This window comes from Barbatula barbatula (assembly GCF_947034865.1).
Source record: "Barbatula barbatula genome assembly, chromosome: 19".
Lineage (NCBI taxonomy): Eukaryota > Metazoa > Chordata > Actinopteri > Cypriniformes > Nemacheilidae > Barbatula > Barbatula barbatula.
Window position 1 is genome coordinate 10,220,686 of NC_136782.1, and position 24,937 is coordinate 10,245,622.

The window sequence follows — 24,937 nt, forward strand, 5'->3', positions numbered from 1 at the left end:
CATTAACTCTCACCCACAGCAATACTGGAAATGAACAATTGGCACTCATATGTTCCACTCTATATGCCATTATAATAGTACGTAGTAAGGTTTTTGCACCTTTTGGTATTTTGCAAATAAAAAAGCTACGTGGCACTGGTTGTGTTATGTAAGCGACAATCGCTAGAATTAGGTAATTTTCTGATATAGGGACTTTTTAGGATGCATGAATTGTCACATATTCACTTGATTGCCGAAAAAGAGATAACGTATTTACGAAACGCATTCTGTAGAACAGTTTGTCCGTTTAGGGCTACTGTAGAAACAACATGGAGAATTCCATGTAAGAGGACCCACAGTGTAGATAGAAATAACTCATTCTAAGATAATAAAAACATCTCATTATTTAAGGTCTTTCTACACCTACGAAGACATATTACATTGCATTTCTGCTGTCAACAGATCAACCTTAACCTTACACACTGGTCCTTTAACAGACATGTCTGTTAATATCATTTCCATATACATTAGACTTTGTTGTAAAACAGCTATCAAAAACCTGCCAGTCAATATCATTCTATCACCAACACCTTTCAAAATCATTTCCCCAAACAGATATTCTGCAACACAAATACGCCAGGAAAGCCTTTGATCAGAATGTGTACATATGCAAGCAAGAGGAAAGTTTGGCAGCAGGCCAGGATGTCTCCAGCTGACCTCTTTAATCAGCACAACCTAAAGACAGCCAGCCAAAGACGGCATTAGTGATGTCATAGTGCTGCTATTACGCATCATGGCGAGTGTTGCTGCATGCAGTAGTGTTGCCGCTGCAGTGGACCAATGAGAAGCAAGAACGGGACTGAAAGGGATGAGATCATGATCAGGGGTAATATATGGTCATCTCTCTCTCTATTTCATACTGTGATCTATGACACTAAATGTGATTCATGATACATCCTGAGCAGCTGTGGAATCATTTGATGCAGGGCTGTGTCTGACTTGCCCAATGATGCAGGACCTCTAAGTTGAGAGTGAGGGAATTAATATTTGTTCCCTCCTAGGCACTAAGAAAGAAAAGCAGATTTTTATGCTTGGCAAACTTCATATTTTTCTATAATAGAAGTGTGGGTTGTTTCTAAAAAAAAGACTCTGGCTATGTTTGGACTAGCATTCTCTTCTTACTTGTATCCAATCATTTTCATTTATCATTTTCTGTATCCAACGTATGCCAAGTACCATAATGTACTGTACAGTATACAGTAGCACATTTAAAAAGATACTGTATCAAACAATGCAATGCACTCAACCTTAAAGTGACAGTTCACCCAAAAATTCTGTCATTGTTTATTCACCCTCTTTTCATTTCAAACATGTATGACGTACTTTCTTCTGCAGAACACAACAGAATGTACTTTGAAGAAATTTGGCAACTGAACAACGGCAGTACCCATTCGCTTTTGTAAAGACAAAAAACCAAAGCAAATCAATGACTACTGCCGTTGATCCGGTACCAACATTCTTCTAAATATCTTCTTTTGTGTTCTACGGAGGAAAGAAAGCCATAAAGGTTTGAAATGAGTACATTTGGATAGAATGTTTTTTAGGGTGAACTCTTCGTGTGATACTAGAAGTAGTATCACATCTCTTTTTCAGTTCATTATTTGACCAGACTGCCAAAAGACACAAATAAATGAATGGCGGTCACTTAGGTAAACATGCAATGCGATGAGGTCATGTGACACCAAAAACTGTATACTTTCACAATATTTCTTGCACTTAGAAATCACAGGCAACATGCAATATATTACTTTGCATTATTTAATAAGCAGAAGGTTTTCAGAACACAGTCTCTGCTTTTAAAAGAGCACCCACAGAGATACATAGCAGATGCTCTCTTTTCATCTTCGGGGCCCCATATTCAATCCTTAGCACCTGGGGGGTGTCAGATTAGAGAGAAAGAGTGAGAAGAAAAGAGAAGGAGGAAAGGGGGTGTATTATGGCAGAGGGGTGATGGGGGTAGGAAATATTTTGCTGACGCAAACAGTGGCACACTTCTTGTATGGCAAACCCCCAGTCTCTCCAGGTCCTGGATCCATACAAAAGGGTTCGAGCCTCCCCGGGCCTGTGTCTTTCAAACTCTTTACACAAGCTGGTTGAGTCTTACTACTACGGCCCAGAGCCCCACCGCTCCGCCGTATGGGCCTCCACGTGTCTCCCCGCGTGTGATTTGCATCACGGCTTTGTTAGCGAGCCCCCTGTGTATAATGGGTGCAGCCTCTTTTCATAGTCTACATTTAATATGATGCAGCGAGTGGTAATGCTAGCATGCGTGTAGCAAAAAATACTATTAGATGAAAATGTATAGCACATCTGTGACATTGGTCAAATGTTCTTTACATTATGTTGTTTGTATAGATATGGTTCGTTGTATTGTGATCTACTAACCAAAGTTTGCTGGAGTCACAACTGTGTTTTACTATCATGTTATATATTACTACAGAAGGAGAAAATAAGTTAAAGAGATAGTTCACCCAAAATGAAAATGCTTTCATCCTTTACTCACTGTCATGTGATTCCAAACCTTTGTAACTTTCTTCTGCAGAACAAAAAAAAGTTTTTGAAACCTTTTTAACCAACTAACATTTGCCCCCATTGACTTCCATTGTACAGACACAAAACAACCAAAACATTTCTTTTGTGTTCCACAGATGAAAGAATCATATACAGGTTTTGAACAAAACAAAGGTACTGAAAAATTGTATAGTTTGACTTTACTAAGTTACTTTGGAAAGTAGTGTTTGCAGAAAAATGTCATAACGATCAAAAAGGACTTGCCAACAGACTTGCCAACTAGACTAGACTTTATCTAAACACCACAGCACAGCGTAAAAAATGACTTGACATGACAGCTTTTGACATGAATATCTGAAATGAATAATACAACTCTAAGATTATACTTAAGCAGCTGGTGCAACGGTTAGTAAACCTTTCCCTAAGGAATTTCTGGGAAGAGCTGTCTGATGTGGACTCTCATTGAGTTACTCTTATGTATTGCCCTCTTGTGGAGGTTGTCGGCTAGACCCTGTAGAATACAGTCTGTTTTGAATAGTTTTTGTTAGGTTGTTGTTCCTCCAATAAAAAACAAGAGCCAAAAACATATTATAAGAGTTTTTCACTGGAGAGAAAACCCAATATCATTCCTTTTGTTCTAATATTTCTTTGAAGGAATATAAAGATGATGTATTGTAGTGATCATGCCTCGTCTTATGTAGTGCAATATCATCACCTTGTGGTGTCAGATGAAAATCTCACTTGTTTCTGACATACATTTTGACATGGATCTGGTATTTTCCGCAAGCTTTTTGTATGCAGAAATACACTATAACAGTAACTGTATAATTCTTATGATAATGCAAGGTCATTTTGCAAAACAAAACAAATTTTCACAATTTGTCGTGCTGTTCGGTTACAGTCACACAAGTATATCAATTAAAATGTAAATGTGAGACAGTCACACGTTGAGTGTCAAAAGAATTATGTCTCCATACTTGCCATACAAATTAAAGCCAAAGGAAATGAAACCAAGCACTGCATGAACTGTATAACTATGATCTTGTTTTGAGTCAGCACAAGAAATGCAAAAACATGTGCCATTTTTCAACGACATCCCGGATGCGAGACATACTTTCGTTTTACTATATTTGTTAATGGCTTCAGCAATGACACGTGCAAGTGTTGGAATAGAAAGGGTAATTTTTATATATGCACATTTTCTTCCATGGAACGTTAAAATGGACAATTACGATATTAAAACAATTATTGTTTTGATTTTTTAGGACCAGGGTTTAATCAATAGTTTTGATGTTAGCATGTTAACATTAGCTTGTGTTAATCATCATGGCCTAACTCAAAGATTCATTTTAGTTTTCAGGATGTTGATTCCATCGAGGAAATAATTCGATAATTCACATTTTAGGTAGGTAGGGCCTAGGGCCAACCGCATGTCCATCGGAAAAGTGCGAATCCCAGTCAAATTTACACAAATTAGCAAAAATATTCATTCATTGTGCTGGGGTTATATTGCATGTTTCAGTGATTTGATACGTTTAAATGCTTAATTCATTTGTGAAGACTTAACATTGTTGAAAAAGCATTATGCTTTAAACTTAAAAACAATTTTGAAAAGGTACAGTACAGTTTAGTATTTTCTAAGATGATGAGCATAATTTTACTTTGCTTCTTTACAGGTCCCTGTTCAGTGTCAAGATACTGAAAAAGTATGTTAGTTTGTACATTACAGTGAACGCAATATATTTACAAAGAAAATGAAGCTATTATTGTAGAGCAGGCAGCTAAACATTGTATTACAACTCTATGCAGATTTCAGTTCCATGTCAGGATGATCCATTCGGGTTTAACTGTAAGGTGGTCTTTGAGGATATGTCTTTCCCCTTAAGGAGATGCACACCATTTATGAACAGGTCAGCAGATTACAGTTAAACCTTTGAAATGAACCTGTTGCAGATGTTACACAAATTGCATAAAAAAATTACTGTGCGTTGAGATTTAATGTTTAGACATAATCAAGTGTAGCCTACTGTAATACCTATTTCCCCCCCAAATTATTTAGGATAGTTGCTGGAGGGAATCCAGAAACTGGTGAGTTATATTTTGAATATATTGAAATCAAGATAATTTAACCTATTTATTTTCTAAATACACACCCTGGGCTTATCAAAATGGTGTCTTGTAAAATGATGGTACATTTACATATATGCATGTTGCTCTCGTATATGTTTTGTTTCATCAGCAGCTGGTCAAGTGCTGGATTCATTTGCTGTGAATGGACATGTTCGTGTACCTATCTGCCAAACTGTCAGAGATGGTGAGACATTTCCAGCTGATATGAAACTACCCCATGAAACACTTTATACTGCTTCTATCCAGAAGTTTTAACATACCTTGATGTATAGGTCTAACGGCAGAACTTATAACACCTGGTGGCAGCCCTGAGATGATGGATACAGACCAATGGTGCAAAACACAAATGCATGTGCATCCAAAGGCCAAGAGGAGAAATGCTAAGAGAAGAGGAAGAAAATAAAAAAGCATTATCCAGTTTAAAAAAAGGAACAGAAATATAAAAACACTTTATTTTTCTTAATATTCATAGTTGTGAATATTATTGTGTTTTAGTATCTGTATAAAACCAATTAGAAACAAACAAATGAAACTGAAAGAAAATTTAATTGAATTGAAAAACCTAACAGTAATCAAATACATGCTGTACAGTTTACAGTTTCAGATTCATAGGACGCACGCGCCTGGCAGGAAGTAAATTCCGGTCTGTGTTTGTTGATCGGTCTGGCTAGTGGCTAATAATATAACTATTTATATTTTAATCCATTTATATTCATATTAATTTATGCTAATATTTTATTGTATAATTGTCATGATTCCGCTATTATGTCATGTTTATTCTTGGTCTTGCAGCGGAGTCATACGTGTAAGTATATTTAGTCTTTGTGAGTGTCCGTTCTAGTCTTAGTGTTTTATAGTTGAGTTCTTGTTGAGTGTTTGTTATTGTCTACTGTTTTGTTACCCCCTTGTGGGTTTTTAGTTTTCTGTTATTTATTAAAGTCGGTTTGTTAACCCCTTCATCCCCGCTGCCTTGCAATTGGGTTCTTCCACCACGTTCTCCTACACAGTTCATGACAATAATATTGTAAAATATTTTGTTGAATTTGATTATATCCATCCATTTTCTTCCGCTTATCTGGGGCGGGGGCAGCAGTCTAAGCAGAGATGCCCAGACATCCCTCACCCTAGACACTTCCTCTAGCTCTTCCGGGGGGGACACCGAGGCGTAGTCCCACCAGCGTGTCCTAGGTCTTCCCCGCCTTCTGGGGAAGGCGTCCAGTAGGCATCCGGAACAGATGCCTAAGCCACCTCAGCTGACCCCTCTTGATGTGGAGGAGCAGCGGCTCTACTCTGAGCTCCTCCCAGGTGACCGAGCCTCTCACCCTATCTCTAAGGGCTCACCCTGCGGAGGAAGCTCATTTCATCTGCCTGTATCTGGAATCTTGTCCTTTCGGTCATGAGTCATGACCCAAACCTCATGGCCATAGGTGAGAGTAGGAACGTAGATTGACCGGTAAATTCAGAGCTTCGCCTTGCATCTCAGCTCTTTCTTCACCCCGACAGACCGGTACATCGACCGCATTACTGCAGAAGCTGCACCGATCCGTCTGTCAATCTCCCGTTCCAGCCTTCGCTCACTCGTGAACAAGACCCCTTTTATTATATCGAAACGTTATTAAATAAACAATTTGTTGAATTGATCGTGTAATTTTGTCGCATTTTAGTTTAGACAAGTAACGGTTCTTCAACTGGTAACCCAAAATAATACTGGCTAGACATACTTTTAACAAGCTAATGTAATTTACTTGTTTTTTTGTTTCTTTTGGTTGTTATCAGAAATAATCTGCAGGGACTCTATTCTTTGTGGATGTGGACCGGAAGTTATGTTTGGACCTCAAAAGCTTCTAAACACAATAACTACAACAGTCAGTTCCTGTAACCAAAAAGTTATTATGTTACCATCTACGGTTGCTGATCCTTTGTAACTTGGTTGAATCCAATTTCAATATACAATAACAACAGGTTGATGTCTACACACGACAATACATGTTTCTTACCAAACAAGTCCTAAGAATTCAAGAGCTCACGTTCATTGGTCTATCACAACCATTAATGCAAATGTAGTAAATAAGGAATAACTGGTTTCACCAGAGGAACAAAAACTGAAACTCTAAAGAATCCCAGACGGGTTTTTTTATCTGGAAGGGAGGAATGATAGGGTTTACAGTATACTGTGCTTCATTTCCAGGGAGTTTAATGTTAAAATGGGTGGTTCGGAATTTCTACATCAGATAAGATGAACCAAAACATTTCACAACAATTGAGAAACAACCAGAAGAGGACCAGCGTGGAACAAACATCATGTAACTTAAAAACTAAACTTCAAGAGATCTTTCTAAAAGCTCACACGATGTACAGGTGTAAGACAAATTACAACAGCAGGAATGAAAACTGCCTAAAGCCGGCGACAAATGCTTTCAACCGAACAGCCCAATTCGAATGAGGTAAGAGACAATACAGCTACCAAACAGTCATATTTAATAAAGTTTATAAAAATACTATGTAATAAATAACTTTGATCCCCTGTGTATTAAAAAAAATATATTTACTAATATTATTAGAAAAGAGAACAACAACTGAAATTTAACTTAATAATCAGAGGTCACACAAAACTTGACGTCATAAGTATTGTGCAAGACACGTGCTTCCGGATTAGTCGTATAGAAGACAAAATGGCCTTTGCTGACCAAAACACGGTAACATTTAAAAAAAACTTTCATGTGGCCTGTGTTTTTTTAATAGTAGAATCTATGAAGCAAGAACGTGGTGTATTGCTAAACATTTTATGGGAATGCACAAAAGTAAAAGGTCTTTTAACCATCAACGTATTTCAGCATCCAACATGGCTGTACTGTGCACGTAACATGCATTAGTTTCTGTGCAATGTTATCAGATGACTATCACACATGATCGTATGATAGTTTTCTGTAAGGATGTTAGGAAGATTACACAGTTAGGAAATACAGTTTGTTGTGTTGTTTTTTAAAGATTCCTGTCCAGTGTCAGGACGATCCATATCCATCTATTGGTGTGGTGGTGAGTGGAGAAATGTCCTATCCTTTACTTGGATGTTCCTTTCAAATGACTGGCTACTGGAGATACTTGTCTAGGTAAGACTTAATGGAAATGTATTAAACTGGATATCATGCAGATTGTAAATAGAGTCTGTCTCTAATTAGCAACCCACCAAATTTAGTTCATGCACATTTAATGGCACAAATAATTGTACTTGTTGTGGTCATCTTAAGGACTGTGCAGGGGTGTTACTGGGGTACGTGCCCCAGTATACATTTCTAGTTTAAGTTTACAATTTTGTTTATTTGTAATATCTGCAAAAGACAGATATACAGTTAGGTCCATAACTATTCGGACAGAGCCACATTTGTGTTATTTTAGCTGGGTGCCTAAATTAATTCAAGTTACAGCTAATATAATGGATATTGTCTTAAAAGTGCACACTCTCAGCTTTAGTTCACATCCAGGGCCCGTATCCCTAAAGAATTTTTGTACAAAAAGTGTCTCCTAGCGGCCAAATTCTAAGAAAATTCTCAGAATCATGACGTTTTCTTAGAATTTCCCCTAAAAGTGACACGAAAATCCCAGTTAATATAAAAGCTATTCCTCAAGATTCCTAGCGCTTAAAAGGGCTCCTAAGGCGAGATCTGCTAAGAGCAGGGAAGAGGACTTTTAGTGGCTTAGGAGTTCCCCTAAGCTGCTGCACAAAATGGCCAACAGAGGAGGCAGGAGAGACAAACCTTGCTCCTCAGTCCAGTTCGGCTTGCGATTCCTTTTTTTCTCCATTTTCTGTGTTTGTAGGATATTTGTTAACTAGCCTTCATAAATAGACCAGCCAGCAATCACAGACATTGATAAAAGCTGAGCAGTGTTAAGACCACACTGAGTTGTAACGTTGCAATTTCATTAAGGACAGCCCCTTGAGATAGGCCATCTTGTTTTCAATGGGGTCCATATGGGAGTGAAAGTACAAAATATGCCAGCTAGGATATTAATCTGAGCAAATAAGACACGAATCTTTATTTTAACAGGGTGTAATGAGCTTAAGTTTCCACATATTTGAGATTCTAATGTTAGGCTATAACCCCTACAGCTTACTTTTCATTTTCCAGATATTTTCTTGAATGTGAAATATTATTTACAATTACAGTCCGCATAAGATTAGAGTGTATAATTATGTTTATTGATTTGAGGGTACATCCTTTGCTCATTATCACCAAAACTTCATTTTCATCAAACTTATAGGATCAACCAATCACGGCTTTTGAAATGATGACTCATACCTAGCAACGGGGTCAACCACACCTCTTCACTAAGATAGGATTTTCCATCCATTCCTTGCTCAAAGTTCACTGAAAATGTTCTGGAATCACTTCTAAGCTAAAACTCCTGGCAAGGAATTTTTAGGTTAAGTTAGGATTCTCAGAATCTTTAGGGATACGGGCCCTGATTAGCTGAAGGCTTTAGGAATCACAGCTCTTTAATACGATGCTCCCCCCTTTTTCTAGGGACCAAATGTAATTGGACAGTTGAATCAAAAGCTGTTTTATTCACAGGTATAGCTTTTCCTGAAATCATTTCTTCATAAATAAAGCATGTTAAAGGTCTGCAGTTGATTCTACGTGTGGTGTTTGCATTTGGAAGACGTTGCTGTTAACCCACATCATGGGGTTCAGGTAGATCTCCATACAAGTGAAACAGACCATAGTTAGATTTCAAAAACACAACAAATCCATCAAAGATGCCAGTAAGAGTGGCCAAGTTATTGATTTGGTACATTCTGAGAATAAAACGACACACTGGTGAGATCAGCAACAACAACAAAATCATGTATGTCCATATAAGATGAACGAGGTGATGATGGCATTATCCTCTCCATGATAAAGAAAAACCCCTTCACAACTTTTAGATGAATAAGGAACACTCTCCAAGAGGTAAATATGTCAATGACTAAACAATAAAGAGACGATAAGTACAACTACAGAGGATTCACAACAGGCCTCAAGAATAGGATGGGTAGATTAGACTTCTAAAATAGCTGAGCAAGCTCTTAAAAAGCAGTTTTTTGAGAGACAAAGCTAATATCCACCTGCAAAAGACTAATAGGAATACAATTATGGTGAAGGCTTGCAATATCTCATGATATGAGCAGACAACATCTTCAGTAAAAGAAGGGGTGAGCTACATATTAAAGAGCTCTAATTCCTAAAGCCTTCAGCTCTGGTCTGGATGTGAATAAAGCTGAGTGTGTGCACTTTAAGACAATATCCATTATAAAACTGTAACTTGAATACATTTTGGTACACAGCTAAAATAACAAAATTAAACCCAATTCCCCTCTTGTAAAAGCAATGCAGTCGCACATTTTAGCTGGTCCGATAACACAAAGTCGTGCCGTACTTTCGCACAGAAATCCTTGTCTGCACACGTCTGTGTGTTTACTTGCAGCACGTAGGCGTAAGAGGGGGACGATGAAAGGTAGGCTATGAAAACATGACTTTGCTGTGAAACCAGAAAATATAATTTTTATACATTTTAATAAAGTTTACGTTGACAATATTAAATATTTTAAATACATAAATGTTCAACTTCCCCCGTATTGTTGCACTTTAGGATAAGTGGTTTAGCAAGGGCAGTTTGTATAGAGCATGTTGCACATTTCCGGCACACAGTAGGTTTTTATGAAAAAAGTCATAGAAAAGTATTGGGGGCCTGTGCCCCAGTAGAGTTTTAGGTCTACCAACGCCCCTGGACTATGTATTTTTTTGACAGAAATGCCATGTCTTGAGAGGTGTAAAATGAATCGTTATGTTTTTTATTACCTTACAATGAGCTATTTCTATCAAAATACACAGCGGTTCCACTTTGTCTGCCTTTGCTCCGAAAGGGAGGGGTGGAGTGAGCCGTTGATTGAATTCGCAACTTCAGTGCTAGATGCCACTAAATTTTACCTACTGGTCCTTTAAAACGTTTTAAGCTGTTTAACATTTTAGCTGGCATTAAAAGTTCACCTACAGTATGCCACAGTGCTAAATGAGAATATGTAACAAATAAAAGTGAATGAAAAAGCTCCACGAGACAAGTAGCCTACATACCCATGTTAAACACCTTCAAAAAACAGCATCACTTACAAAAATGAATTAACTTCATAGGGGATGAAAGGAAGGTTTAAATATTGAAATCGTGTCATCTGTAAAACACATTACATAGCATTGAAGATATCCTAGGTGAAATAATTCGGAGTTGACTTGTGTGTATTTGATGTGGTTTTCTGGATTTCTTAGGATTTCACATTGGGAAATGTTATTTTGTTTTATTTTTGTTTCACTTGAATTGTTTTATTTATTATTTTTCAGGGCTGGCGTCATTAACGCAGAGAACAGGAATTCTGGTGAGATCATTTTTGTTGTTTATCTATTTATTCTCTAAACATATGTAGGCTATTTAGCTCACACAAGATAGCTGAGAGATTAGTATTAATAAATCTAGTGCCCTAAACTGAATTAGAAGTGAAATTTGAAATTTCAGATTACGCATTAGGACCCCGTTATGGACACGGAGGGGACAGGCCTAAACCTTTGGAGAAAGGTGGACCTCATGAGGAAAAGAAGAATTTGTCTCTAAAGGGGGAAAGCAAAAAGAAAGGAAGGAAAGGATCCCACTGTGTTTGTCAATGGAATAGCTAAAACTTGACTATTAGCCTATGTATTCATATAGTAGTGGACAGAAAAAAGGGCACTTCTCATATTTGTAAAAAAAAATTGCAATTAAATATATTAAAGCAAACATTTTTTAATCCCTCACACTGACCCAATTGTTCATGTATTTTCATTTTTCAAGAATGTCTACAAAATAATCAGTTCACATAGAATTCACTTATTGTATCACAAGAGCAGGCAACAACAAATGAGACCAAACCACAAAGTTTATGTTTTATGTGCTTAAGTTTCAAGTATATATTTAGATTAAATGACAGAACAAAGGAAAAAGGCATATTTTCAGTAATAATTTGTTTATTTTGCACGAGCCAATAAATTGTTTAATGGGACACCACCAATGACCTTCACACTAAACTGAAAAAGGCAGTTTGTGCTAATTTGTAATTTTACCGGACAAAAACCTGCAAAAATAATTAAAACAGACTGCAAAAAATTATTGGCAAAAAACTAAAATACATCAGCTCAACTACTTACTTTATTATTGTTGTTATAATGACAGTTCGCACACACACTGATGCTGACAAGAACTTTCTTTCACATTTGAGGGAGGGCTGTTTAGATCTATCAGCATACACAACATATATAATGGATAGTTATTAGATGAGGAGTCTGACATCAAACTTATCAAGCTATGGTGTAAGGCAGGACCCTTAATGTACTATTTAAGCTCATTTAATTTAGCTTAAACAAATTCAGTTTACTATTATTATAATTTTTTTAATTATCATATTTTTTTGTCCTAACAACAACTATTTAAAATGTCCTTTTACAGAGATTACCTACTAAAACAGTTTATACCAGAAGTTAACTACCTTATAAAGTAGTTCATTTAATTTTGAACTAAAATTTAGCTTTGTATACTGTGCTAGGCTTTAATGGACTAGTTTTGATGCACTTATGTATTTTGTTGCCTATGTTGTTATAATGGCTTCCAATGTTTCCTCATCTGTAAGTCGCTTTGGACAAATGACTAAATGTAAATGTAAGTTAAAGCCAAGCATTAATTCATACATTAATACATATCAAAAACTGAACAGATGGAGAGATAGACACGGGTCTACTATCAAAATTGAATTAACTACTTTATAAGGTAGTTAATTTCCGAAACCTTATTTTATTAAAAGATAACAAAATACCGCGCTCCAACTTCTGGTCTACACTCCCACGCAGTAGGTGGCGATATGCAGGGTGCCACACGCCATTAAACCAAAAGAAGAAGATGCATGTAGGCGCCGCTGGGGGCGCTATAACAAAATCATTTAGTTATTTCCCCTCATGGGATGTGCATCCAGAGCTACGCTGTTGGAGTGTTTACATATGCAGTAATGTGTTAAATGCAAAAGATCAGTGTTCCCTTTACTGCTTTGAATAAATGGTGCTTCATTTAAGTCGATAAGTTTCGTTGGTCAAAATAGAGCTGTTAAAGTATTTGCTGCGCGTAAAACAACTGTAAACGAGGAATATTTAAGATCGGCTCACATTATTAAAAAGCTCTATTCAGACATCATCATCTGCATCATGGATCGCCTGGCGTCTTTTGGGAGTAAGTATATGTTGCTATATGTTTTAGCAAATCTTCAATCTATGTAACTAACTGACAAGACGGTCTTACGAAAAGTGAAAATACACTGATATTACACCACATAGTCTTTTGTAGTATGAAACAGTAACATGTAGATTCTGTATTGTGTTGATGTCATACATAATAAAAAACAGGATGTCACAATATGGTATTCTGATACCATATATTTTCTACCCGAGCTGTTGAAAAACAGAGTTGCGACACACTTTGACACGCTGTCACGTGGTTCATTGAGCTCTCTATAGTTGGGGTTAAGAGGGAGAGACAGTGGAAGCAGCTGTATTTGCAACAAATTTAACTAAATACCAACACAATATATGTACATATTACTGTGTTGATTAAATATATCATTACATTATGTGTGATGAGTGTCAGAGAGATAGTATTCATCTGTAAAATGCAGTATTAATATGTAGATGCGGGAAAATCACGCTTACAACGTGCTGTGACATTCTCTGTCTCAGGCGTGATCCACAGCAAAATGAAGGTCAGCAAAGCTAATATCAGAGAATGCAATCACTATCCATTGCATAAACTTATCTCATGGATGTTTAGCATTGACAGCCTCCCGTGTGCTTTGGAAAGGAGGAGAAAACATTGTTTCCCTGCCTTCTTTTAGACACGATGTAAAAATATGAATGTGTAATATCATAGTCTTCACAGTTGGGCTGCAACTAACGATAATTTTTTGTCGATTAATCAATAGATTATTTTTCCGATTGGTCGACTAATCTAACTATCACATTTCCGGTTAATCTCATGCTTGTTGTTGGATTACCATATTCATTATTTGGTAAACTTTCCAGTAAAATAATAAGTACAGCTTCTACCGTTAGTATTTTAAACTTTAAAGTTGTAATTCAATTTTCTAAAAACATTCTTCAATTTAATTAAGTTTATTCAAACATAAATACTGCCTAAGAGTGCAAAACAGCCTGAAATGCAACATGTATATTAAAGGAGCAAAGTCCAAAAAAACACTGCGTAATGCAGTGCAAAAAAATACCTGAAAGACAACATGTAGTTTCAAGTCAAATCAAACAAAAATAACTCCCAACAAGAACAGTGCACAAAAATATTGGGGGACTGTGTCACAAATTTTAAGTAACATCACAAAGTTCAAGTTACATTTCAAAAATGGTAGTGCATGACAACAATAATGTATTTTAGAAAGGGTAACGTATTTATGCAATTTTATCATGAAATGTGAAACCATGACGGTTAATGTTGACGAAATGTGCATCCCTACATTTATCAATAAATAATCAATGATCGCAAGTAAATCCACCAGAAAGAACATAGAAAAATGAACAATACAAATCATTTCAGGCAGTAATCGATTTTATTATATAATTTATACTGGGAGAATGTAGATAACATTTTATTAAATGAACAGTCTTTATAGAAAATCATTCAACAACACATACAGACACACAGAAAAGCCTTTTTTTCAGGAAAACAATATTTTGTTTAAAAAACATCCTTATAATAAAACATCAGTTTTAAAAAGATGTATTTAATAAGCAAATGTGTTTCAGAAACCGTGATAGAATGGGCTTCAATGTAATGTTTGGATCTATAGAGCCCTCCGCATTCCATTCTTCCAACGGATGTCTATGAAATTGTCTTAACTCTGTTTTTCAATGGCTCTGGTTTCTACTATACTGCTGTTGTGTATTATGGTTATTATTGTTGATGTGCCTGTCAAACATCTGAAACTACATTCTGAATACGTCTTTATGTATTAATCCATTGCAGATGACCTCTTCGATAAGCCGCCCTGTCGTGGGTGCTCCTCTTATCTAGTAGAGCCCTACATAAAGTGTGCTGAATGTGGACCTTCACCTTTCCTGCTGTGCCTGCAGGTAGATCACTGGATTCAGTGCCATTTTTTGTGTACAAGTGATATCTACTGTGATAATTCATATGTACAATATATTTAAATAAACTATCTCTTTTATATCTCTGTTACAGTGTTTTACCAGAGGATATGAGTATAAAAAGCATCAGAGTGACCACACATATGAAATCATGGTATGATCAAATACTACTTCTATCTACTTATTAAATATGAAACCATCATTGTTAAAAGGGTTTATAATGTCATTAGTTAGTTAGTTTGCAGGTTGGTCAGTTGATTCATCTTTTGTATGTATTTTGATTTTTTTGTGTATTTTGTACCTGTGGTGCCCCGTAGGTGGTGTCTTTTACACTCCTGTATATAGAATATACAGATTTACTTTGTTCTGCTTTCTTTTAGACATCCGATTTCCCCATATTAGAACCTGGCTGGACTGCTCAAGAAGAGATGGCGCTTTTAGAAGCTGTTATGGATTGTGGTTTTGGCAACTGGTCAGTGCTGTTTCTCACTTTAACACCAATTTTATTTTGTAGATTAAAGTTTAGATTAAACTATCTGATGCAGAGACACATTGGAGGTTATTGTTTTTGAGATCTGGGCTTTTCTTCAGGCAGGATGTGGCTTATCAGATGCGTACAAAGACCAAAGAGGAATGTGAAGGTCACTACATGAAGAACTTCATCAACAATCCTCTCTTCTCCTCCACTTTGCTCAGTCTCAGACAGATGGAAGAACATCTGTCCCGTACAGCAGACACAGCCATTCCCTTTAAGCGTAAGGAAGCACCTGTTAATATTCAAACCTGTTTTGTGATGCATACTAAGATACTGACATGATGTCTGTGCCAAATATATACACACACAAGTTTTCATCTAATTCTGTGAAGAAAAAAAATGTTCATGCTGCTTTTTGTAGAATAAAAGCAGTGGTCTTAAAGTTCCACAAAACATTTTTTTTAAATCATTTTAGTCTCCCGTGGTTTGAGTTTGGCCTGGATTGTCTGGCAGGATTTGGATTTATTATCAAGCAGACCATTTTTTCTGCAGAGGAAATCTGTTTTTCTTTCAATGTGGCCACTTGTATTTTTCATCATGAGTTAAATAGACCCCAGCAAGCACCGATTTTTCAGGCCACACATGAATGAATAGTTAACAAAAAAGACAATTCGGTCAATTCAGTTTTTTACTCACTGTTATGTTTTTCAATCCTGTATTGTTTTTTTTTGCAATAAAATAAATATGGCAAATAAAGACAAGGACAATTCTAAAAGATTAAAATTTGGTTGTTTACTGTTTATAATTTTGTCATAATGTTTATTTAACAGAAGTTAATGTTCGTGGGTTATGTCTCTTTCAGCAACAGACGATCCTCCAAGACCTTCATTTGACTCGCAGCTCTCCAGAGACATGGCTGGATATATGCCAGCTCGAGCAGACTTCATGGAGGTCAGTGTGTTTAAAGTAAACCCGTTTGTGTATTATTTACAGTGTCTAATCTTTCTTTTCCCTCTTGAAAATTAGGAGTTTGATAATTATGCCGAGTGGGATTTGAAAGATATTGATTTTGTGGATGATGACTCTGATATTCTTCATGGTAAGTGTCACGATGCACAAATATGGTATTACACAAAGGTTCCTTGACCTTTAACCAGTTCTCTTATTTTACTGAAATGAGCAACCCAAAACATCTTGTAGCCACCAATCATTTTGAATGCAAAACTAACCACAGAGCAATAAATAGTATGTACTGTCTTCACTTTCCCACGTGAACACGCCGGGACACGCCCCCTTGAGTGGCAAAACACTCAGCAAAATGGCTGCTTTCAATAGGAACAACAGAAACCGTGACTAAAACATGCAATTATTTGCTGAAATGAAAGCAGTTAGACTTACGACTTATGTCCTTGGACACTGAAATGTCTAACTGGTATAACAGAATTTTACAAGATTTACATTGCTCTTCTAAATATTTAAAGCGTTCACAATATGTAAATCTTTTGGTTTGTATGAAATACCTCTGCTTAGAATGTTAAATGAAATAAAACGCTGGGGAACTTGACATTTACGCAACATACAAAGGTTGTAGAAAGTTATGGTATGGTTTAACAAAAACAACTTGGTCTGATATTAAATGGCTTGCAAACGTTCACGTTTCAGTATTCCATTTGTTTCAGCAGATTGCAGCAATGCATTGCTGATTGTCTATAAAAAGAAATCTCCAATCTGTTTGTACAATCAACACAACACACAACAACTTTATCTCATTTTAAATAGAGTACAGATAACGGACAGGTAACGGTTGAGTTCTTGTGTGGTGACATCACTTGCAAACCTCTGTTCCCAGCAGCCATCCAAAACGCTCTTGCATTGTGGTGAAGAGTTTTACATCATTTACATTTATTGCTGTCTAGTTTTTGCATTGCTTAATCTTAGAAAGTATTCTTCAGAAAATAAGTTGGCCACTTGAATTTCAATATTATTCTCAGAAAATACAACATTGACTGGATTGCAAAGCTACAGGTAACAATTTGTAATGGAGTAAAATGAGAGAACTGAAAATAATAATTGCAATAATTGTTGATTTGGTGTTTTTTCTAGCTTTGTTAACTGTTTTTTTTTTTTTACTTTGTTTTCAGCTCTCAAAGTTGCAGTCGTGGATATTTATCACTCCAGACTGAAGGAGAGGCAGAGAAGGAAAAAGTATGTTGTTGTACTGCCATAAAACAACCAATAGGGGGCAACAGTTGACTGTTAAATCCTAGAAATTCTACTTACACATTTATTTGAATAATCATCTAAGCATCCAAGTTTAGAAAATAGTGATGCAAAAATACTGTTTCCTTCTTTACTTCAAATTGAGGAAGTTCACATGCACAGGAAATACTGCAATACTTAGCTGGAGTGAGCCAATGCTTTGCTCTGAGTATGCTACAGTGTAACCTAAACCATCCTAGGTTTTGCAAATATCTAACCAGTAAAAAGTGCCTCTTAACTTTGACAACACTTTATTTTATCAGTTAAAAAAATTATAATATTTTTTTCATTTCCTGATAAACTGTGAATTTGGACATCCACAGTTTCGGAAGGACAGCAACTATATACTATTAAATTGAACTTCATTCAATCAGATTTAAAGCTAGATCCGTTTTTTTTAAATATGTGTCATGCTTCTGGTCACTTACGTGTTACCACGTTTAGTTTTATTGTTAGCATTTGTGTGAAAGTGTAAAATGTGGTGTGAATTGTTTCTTTTTAGGATCATTCGGGATCATGGACTCATCAACCTACGCAAGTTTCAAAGTAAGAATTCATTTTTCGCATCATGGCGTCATGTTTTCGATTTGAGAACATAAGGTCAGTTGTACATAAACAACCGTTTAGCAAACGCCTTGGCATCTCACAAAATCTATGTGGATATGAGCAATATGTTAGGTAATGTTCCCCAAGCGGATATTTACAGGTTGACTTGCACACTCACAGGCCAGTAGTCATTCCCACATGATGAACCTTCGTAACCTCTGATAACACACGCCATCTGTGCGGAACGTTTACAAAGAATGCCTGGATTATTGCGACCCCAGATCAACACTGATCCCAGAGCAGTTTTCAGCAACTGCGATCGACTGCGATGAATAGTTTGGCAGGAAATGAACATTTTCACTCTAATGACAAAGATTGCATCTTTATGAGTTTTTATTGATCTGTGCTCTCTCAGCGCCGTGTGGCATGTGTCCGTAAATACAACCCCATCTCTTGTCTATTTCCCCCTAGACGTTTCTGTGGATGGTGCTTTCGAATACGCTTATCCAATTATTTCCTCTTCGGCCGCATTGGAAAAAAAGAGCGAAATCATATCGGTTTCGCGTGTTTTCTGACTCGCATTGAGTGTGTGTGATGTGCGAAGGCTTTAAGTCATCTTTATTTATCTGTCGGCTCCCAGCCACCCTCCTCATCTCCTTGCACTCTCAAGACAAAAGAGAGGCGATAGTTACCGTCGAACCGGAGACTTGTTGTCATGGAGACAGCGGGAATGTGTGTGCGAGAGGGATAATGGAAGCAGTGGCCAAGACCTGATGGCTCGCAGCGGTGTTGGTTTATCATCAAGACAGTTTGACCTGTCTCACATCCCAACAGCCACAGACGGTCTAGATCGGGACACCACGAGTGATGTGTCTGCATTTCTCATCAGAAAAAAGTCTAAAGTGACAGGGAGAGGTGTGTGTGCGTTTCCTAGTAACATCACGCAGGCGGAAAATCCCACCTCTCGCTCACCCACGTAGTAGCTTTCCATCTCTCGCTCAGTGATGGTGGGGCTGGTGGCTGATAACGCTGCTTGCTGAACCCTTCAAAGGGAACTGAACTTCAGTGGTTTGTGAATAACCATCAGGGAGTTTTACTGAGCCGTTGGGCCCAGCTGGACTCTCAATACATCACTGTTGCCTTGTGCTTTCAAACACAAAAATTTCAATTTCAATCATGTCAGAAGTTGGTCTTTCTGAAAGTGAACTTTTCCGAATTCTTCAGTATGTTTCTGTTGTGTTGGCAGTGTTGGAAAGGCGTTACCCTAAGGAAGTGCAAGACCTTTATGATGTCATGAGACGCTTTGCCAGAGTGGTTGGACCCATAGAGCACGACAAGTTCATAGAGAGTCATTCCTGTGAGTATTTAAACCTTCATTTCAACATACAAGTTATTTTTGGCTAACTTAGGATCAGGCATGTGGTTTATTAAGTGTGTTGTGGACACCTTTGTCATTCATTTGTCTGTCTGTCTGTCTGCCACAGAAGATAAAATCAGCCAGGGTGAAAAGTTCACCGCTCCATCTGCTCTTTCCCACACTTGCATTTTTACCTTTTTTCACAGTGGAGTTTGAGCTGAGGAGAGAGATCCACAGACTGCAGGAATACAGGAGAGAGGGAATTCAGTCCTTCTGCGGTAAGACCAGCTGGAGGTACACCCACACTCACAGATGCATCATGGGAACCCAACATAAATCAAAATGAGGTTAAATTATAAAAGGAAATTGTGAGTCAGCAGTTTCGTATTTTTGTTGAAAATGTAACTTATGTGACCCTGGACCACAAAACCAGTCAAATGTAGCACAGGTATGTATTAATAGCTAACCGTCATTCAGACGAGATGTTAAGCTGAGGTCGCTGTGGTCATAACAGATCCCATAAGAGTAGGGGAGTAACCCCGATGTCCTGGACAGATTCCCTGTGAACTACAACTTTAACTACAGTTATTTAACTTAACAGATATTGTTATTAAAGTATAAGATTTGAAATGTTGGATAGGCATGCGCTGTTTGACTGTCTTTAAAAGGTTAAGTTATTATTGTGATTTAACACAATTTACAGAACATTCTACGAAAGTATAACATTGATAAGTTTAATATTGACTGAAATGATAGTGAAATTAATGCTAAAAATCAAAGTTTGCTAGTTACAAAAAAATTTGATTGAGACTTTAGCCTGGTTTTCACAGACCTGGTCACGTTTGGTTTGTGCTGACACTAAACCTGTCATCTGTGCTGCAGGTGCTAAGGTATACGAGAGTGTGAAACGCACACGGGAGGACGAGCGGAGGAAGAGGAACATGTTGTGTGAAATCCTGCAGTACATTCATGACTCCCGTGCATGCCAACAGTGGTTACACAAACAGGCTGCCATGTTAGTGCTTCTTTTGTCCTCACTACTCCTCCACATGTTACACTTCTCTTAGTACGGCTGTATTAATACTTTGTATCAAGAACAATCGCTATGTTCCAATACCTAGTGTTCTGCCAACCTACCTAGACACCATTTTTACTTATTAAAGGTCCAAAGTATGCAATTTAGCGGCATCTAGTGGTGAGATTGCGAATCGCATCCAATGGCTCACTCACCTCGTCTCCCCTCCATTTTGGAGAACTACGGATGCTGACACAGAGACTAAGATGTCATTGCATATTTGCAATATATTTACTTAACATGCTCTGTAGAGCAGTTTGTTGATTTAGGGCTACTGTAGAAACAACATGATGAATTCCATGCAAGGGGACTCGCGGTGTATGTAGATAGAAATAACTCATTCTAAAATAATAAAAACATAACATGTCATCATGCAAGATCTTTATAAACCTCAAGCAATATCTATATTATTTTACATTTATGTCAATAGACCCTGCAAAAGAATTACAAATTACACATTGGACCATTAACACATCATTAACACAAGTCAAATAGACTGCAATAATTATTTTTCAAGATTCCATTAAATGTATTGGATTATGCTTTCTCCTGAAACATATGCTTATTGTGTTTGCCTTTGTCTGATGTTTTATTGATGTCATACGCAAAATTAAGCCTGAGCTTTCATTGAATTGCTCCATTTAGAATTTTCGTTCAGCGAGCTCATGGGTTTTAGCGTTGTCAAAATGTTTTTTTTGGGGGGGGGGGCTGGGTACTAGCTTTAAACTATTTAGTTTAGCTATTCAGCAAGAAATATTCAGTATGTGATTCAGTGTCTCTCGATTGTTTGCTGAGAACCCCTAGAGCCCCGTACTGTATTTTAGAGACTTTTGAAAAGCATTTGTTTGATAATGTGGTGTTGTTGACTGACCGTGTTTCTCTCTGACAGTGACGCTGGAATTACCCCTGTGGTGACCACCATCATTACCTCAGGTAAAGTGCTCTGCTTATCACAACTGCTCCGCTCAGCCAGGGTTTTCGATCTCTGTGATGTTGATTTCAGCCGTGTAGTCCTCTCACAGCGAGAGCTCACAGTACGGGAGGCTGCCATATTGTTTTCGCTATATTTGCACGACTGAGCGGGCAATACGCATGCGCATGACGTCATGGTTTTCAGAAAGTTCCGTCATGCAGTTTACATGGAAACAAAATGGTTGCGTTTTCAAAAAGTTGCACTTTGAGATCCGTTTTCAAAACTTTGTGTTTTCAGTCGCCAAAAACACAGTTTCTGGGTAAACGGAGAGCCAAAACACATACGTTTTTTTGTTTTCAGTTGAAAACAGTCTCGTGTAAACGGCCTCTGAGACAATAAACTCTTCTCTAAAATGCATCACTGTATACACATTTCTCTTCGGCATTTTTCTTCTCGTACATACTTCATCATTTGGGAAACTTCCCTGCACAACTAGGCCATATTTAGTTCAGTACTATTTGTATTTACATACATTGTTATGTTGAAATGTACAAAATAATAGCTTTAACATTACAATCAACAAAGATTCTTGATAAGTGTGTTCACATTATTATTGATTGCGTAAAATAAAAACGCAGCACTTTTTTCATTAAGACTTCTGTTGCAAACCCTTCTAGCTGTTGACTCACAGTTTAGTTCTTATCCACAGGCAGAAGAAGTGCACCTCCTCTTAACTTGACAGGGCTTCCTGGCACAGAGAAACTCAACGAGAGAGAGAAAGAGGTTTGCCAAACACGATTATATCTCCAGCCTGAGCTCATTTTGAAGACATCTGTCTCCTTGATGTGATATAATGGATCCTAAATTATTCTCTCATCATCTCCCTCAGTTATGTCAGGTGGTTCGTCTTGTGCCTGGAGCGTATCTGGAGTACAAACAGGCCCTGCTCAATGAGTGCAGGCGACAGGGGGGTCTACGGCTGGCGCAGGCCCGATCACTCATCAAGATAGACGTCAACAAAACACGCAAAATCTATGATTTCCTTATCAAAGAGGGCTACATCAATAAGGCTTAACTTTGACTGAAGTCATCCAAGGACATCTGATAGAAATGAAGAAACAGCATCGACAGATGAATGGAATTTAAGTACCAGATTGATGTCGTTTTGTTCACGGTAATTCAAAAAATGAAGACTGATGGTGCTTTAAAAGCCTGTGTTCAGTACTGTAACCACATGTTTTTGGGTGCATAAACATGGAAACAGCAGTGTTAAAACATTCAAATGTGTTGTTTTTGTCTACATGATCTTGAATTCATAGACGTTTTGTTAAAATTGTTGGGTGAATGTCACAAAGGCTTTCAAAAACATTTCAGTCAAAAAGAAGAAATATTAAGCGCATCAACCCCGTCTCCAAGATCAGTATTGTAAAAATGTAAATGTATACATTGTAGTATTGGTTGTACTTCATTTTAACTTAATATGTTATATTACACTAATAAGAATGTAATGGGAATCATCTATAATGAGAATTACAGAAAATTGGTTGGGAGGGGATTGTGCTTGATTCTTATGATTTCTGCAACAAACTGCTTGGCTATTTGGTAGCTAATTTGTATGAATTTATACACTTTTATACATTGGCCACACATTTGCTTTTGCCCCAGTGATGGTTAGAATTAAAGGGGTAGTTCACTCAATGTATTCGCCCTCGTGTCATTCCAAACTTACCTCCGCAGAACACAAAAAGGATATTTTGAAGAATGATGGTAACCGAACAAATGCAAAACCACGGAGACATTTCTCAAAATATCTTCTTTCATGTTCCACAGAAGAAACGGTCACATACAGGCTCGTGGGAGTGAGGACAGAATGTTTATTTTTGGCTGAACTATCCTTTTAAGAGTGGGTTTAGAGGTGGATCTTCTTGCAAGGTGTTTCTACTGATAGCTGTACTGTGATTAGGTTGGAAATATTTTGACATTTAGACTTCGTTATATCTGCAGATCTTACCCAACATCTTTATATTTCAATGTTTGGTTTGACACAATATAAATATGTGTACACACATCCGTTTACTATAAAAGCTGGCAAACCTCGTGTGGAAGAATTTACATGATATACTGAGCGTGAAATCTACTAGTCACGATCTGCTGTGACGTCTGGGACCAAGGGTTCTGTTAGCAGCATCAGGACGCCCAGACGACATCTATACGGCTTTTTAGAACGACGTCAGCATCCCTCGCAACCCTGTTAACACGTCAGATCCCTTTGATGATAAAGCACTAACCAAATGAGCATAACCCCCTCTGAGAAATGAAGGCCTGTTTCAAGTGCGAGTCTGTATGTGATGTCTCAGTGAAGCGTGCAGGTCTCACATTTTTTGAATTAGGAATTTGTGTTGTGAAAGCGTTGCAATAGCCTTCAGCTCGCTTTCCGTGCGGTGGCAGGTTTGTCACAACAGATTGTTGAATTCTGCGTCCAGGTTTATTTTTCCGTGTGAATGTTCCGGCTCGGTGCACAGAGCTTGATCTTGTTGAAGAGGTTTGGGTGGGCTGTGAGAAGTGATGGGAGAAATCTCTCAGGCAGGAAAACGGGTTTCAGAATGTGAGAGCTTTTGGTTCAATCACGTCACACTTGCCAATCCTGGAAAGTTAAAGGAAAACGAATAGCGGGAAACTGGCGCTTGTCCTTGGAGTAGAATAGCGGTCGTGGTAAATAAAATAGTCTTGTTTGAGATGCGACGAGAGTATATGAGCCTGCAGGGGAGGAGAGAAAACAGCGCAGGCAAGACGGACACTTCCCAAATCGCGCTGTCGAGCCGACTGGAAACGTCAGCAATGGGATGGATCGCGTTTTTATCGCATTTTTCTTTGTCCAACGAAGTTTAAAAGTGAGAAATGTTCTTAAACTTATATTAGACAAACTCTCAATCATGTCAAGGCTTTAAGAGAGAATAAAGATAGTTTCTTCATCTTTGACAAACGCTTTCACATACTAGAACAAACTATTCAATGTTTCCAGTTAATCCCCAAAATCAAAGAAATTAAAACACAGAACTTATTTTTTTCATTCCTGTACAAAGTGCAATAATTGTGGTTAAATTAGTAAAATGTATTATATACAAAAATAAATAGGCCTATGGAAACTGAAAAAATGTGATCAATTTTTTTTAATCAATATAAACTTACTTAAGCTAAACATTTTATTCCCAAATGTATTTCTTTTTAATTCCTGTTATAGTATTAAAGGATAATTTGGGACAATATAAAAATGCTGTCAAAGGCAAATAATAAAAAGCTGGTATTTTGTTAGACTTATTATATAATATATATTTTATACTTTTCTTTCTTTTTTTGTCGTCTTTGTTGTGTTATCTTATTTGTATCTTGTTTGTCCTCTTAGAATTTATGTTTTTTAATATAAACTGTATACCAT

At 37.3% G+C, this 24,937-nt stretch overlaps 3 protein-coding genes across 4 annotated transcripts; all 3 read left to right on the forward strand.

Moving 5' to 3' along the window:
- The first annotated feature begins 3,666 nt into the window (after positions 1-3,666).
- LOC306908735 (uncharacterized protein) lies at positions 3,667-5,638 on the forward strand. The gene is made up of 6 exons (XM_079481899.1): positions 3,667-3,728; positions 4,227-4,256; positions 4,360-4,460; positions 4,610-4,638; positions 4,790-4,864; positions 4,953-5,638. Exons 1-6 carry the CDS (start codon positions 3,687-3,689, stop codon positions 5,081-5,083), a joined length of 408 nt encoding a protein of 135 aa, XP_079338025.1. The 5' UTR covers positions 3,667-3,686; the 3' UTR covers positions 5,084-5,638.
- Positions 5,639-6,802: 1,164 nt separating this feature from the next.
- Positions 6,803-11,765, forward strand: LOC306908147 (uncharacterized protein). Of its 2 annotated transcripts, none has more exons than XM_079480760.1 (4): positions 6,803-7,124; positions 7,669-7,790; positions 11,052-11,086; positions 11,224-11,765. In XM_079480760.1, the coding sequence occupies exons 1-4, from the start codon at positions 7,092-7,094 to the stop codon at positions 11,379-11,381; spliced, it is 348 nt and encodes a 115-aa protein (XP_079336886.1). In that variant the 5' UTR covers positions 6,803-7,091; the 3' UTR covers positions 11,382-11,765. The 2 variants fall into 2 exon arrangements, with proteins under 2 accessions (XP_079336886.1, XP_079336887.1); XM_079480761.1 differs by lacking the exon at positions 6,803-7,124 and adding an exon at positions 7,302-7,376 and having other exon boundaries at positions 11,224-11,501.
- Positions 11,766-12,642: 877 nt separating this feature from the next.
- Positions 12,643-23,618, forward strand: tada2a (transcriptional adaptor 2A). Its single transcript, XM_079482316.1, has 15 exons — positions 12,643-12,957; positions 14,755-14,861; positions 14,971-15,030; positions 15,257-15,348; positions 15,468-15,631; positions 16,214-16,302; positions 16,378-16,450; positions 17,493-17,556; positions 18,113-18,156; positions 19,403-19,513; positions 19,720-19,791; positions 20,396-20,528; positions 21,478-21,521; positions 22,211-22,284; positions 22,391-23,618. The coding sequence occupies exons 1-15, from the start codon at positions 12,933-12,935 to the stop codon at positions 22,574-22,576; spliced, it is 1,338 nt and encodes a 445-aa protein (XP_079338442.1). The 5' UTR covers positions 12,643-12,932; the 3' UTR covers positions 22,577-23,618.
- Positions 23,619-24,937: the final 1,319 nt, after the last annotated feature.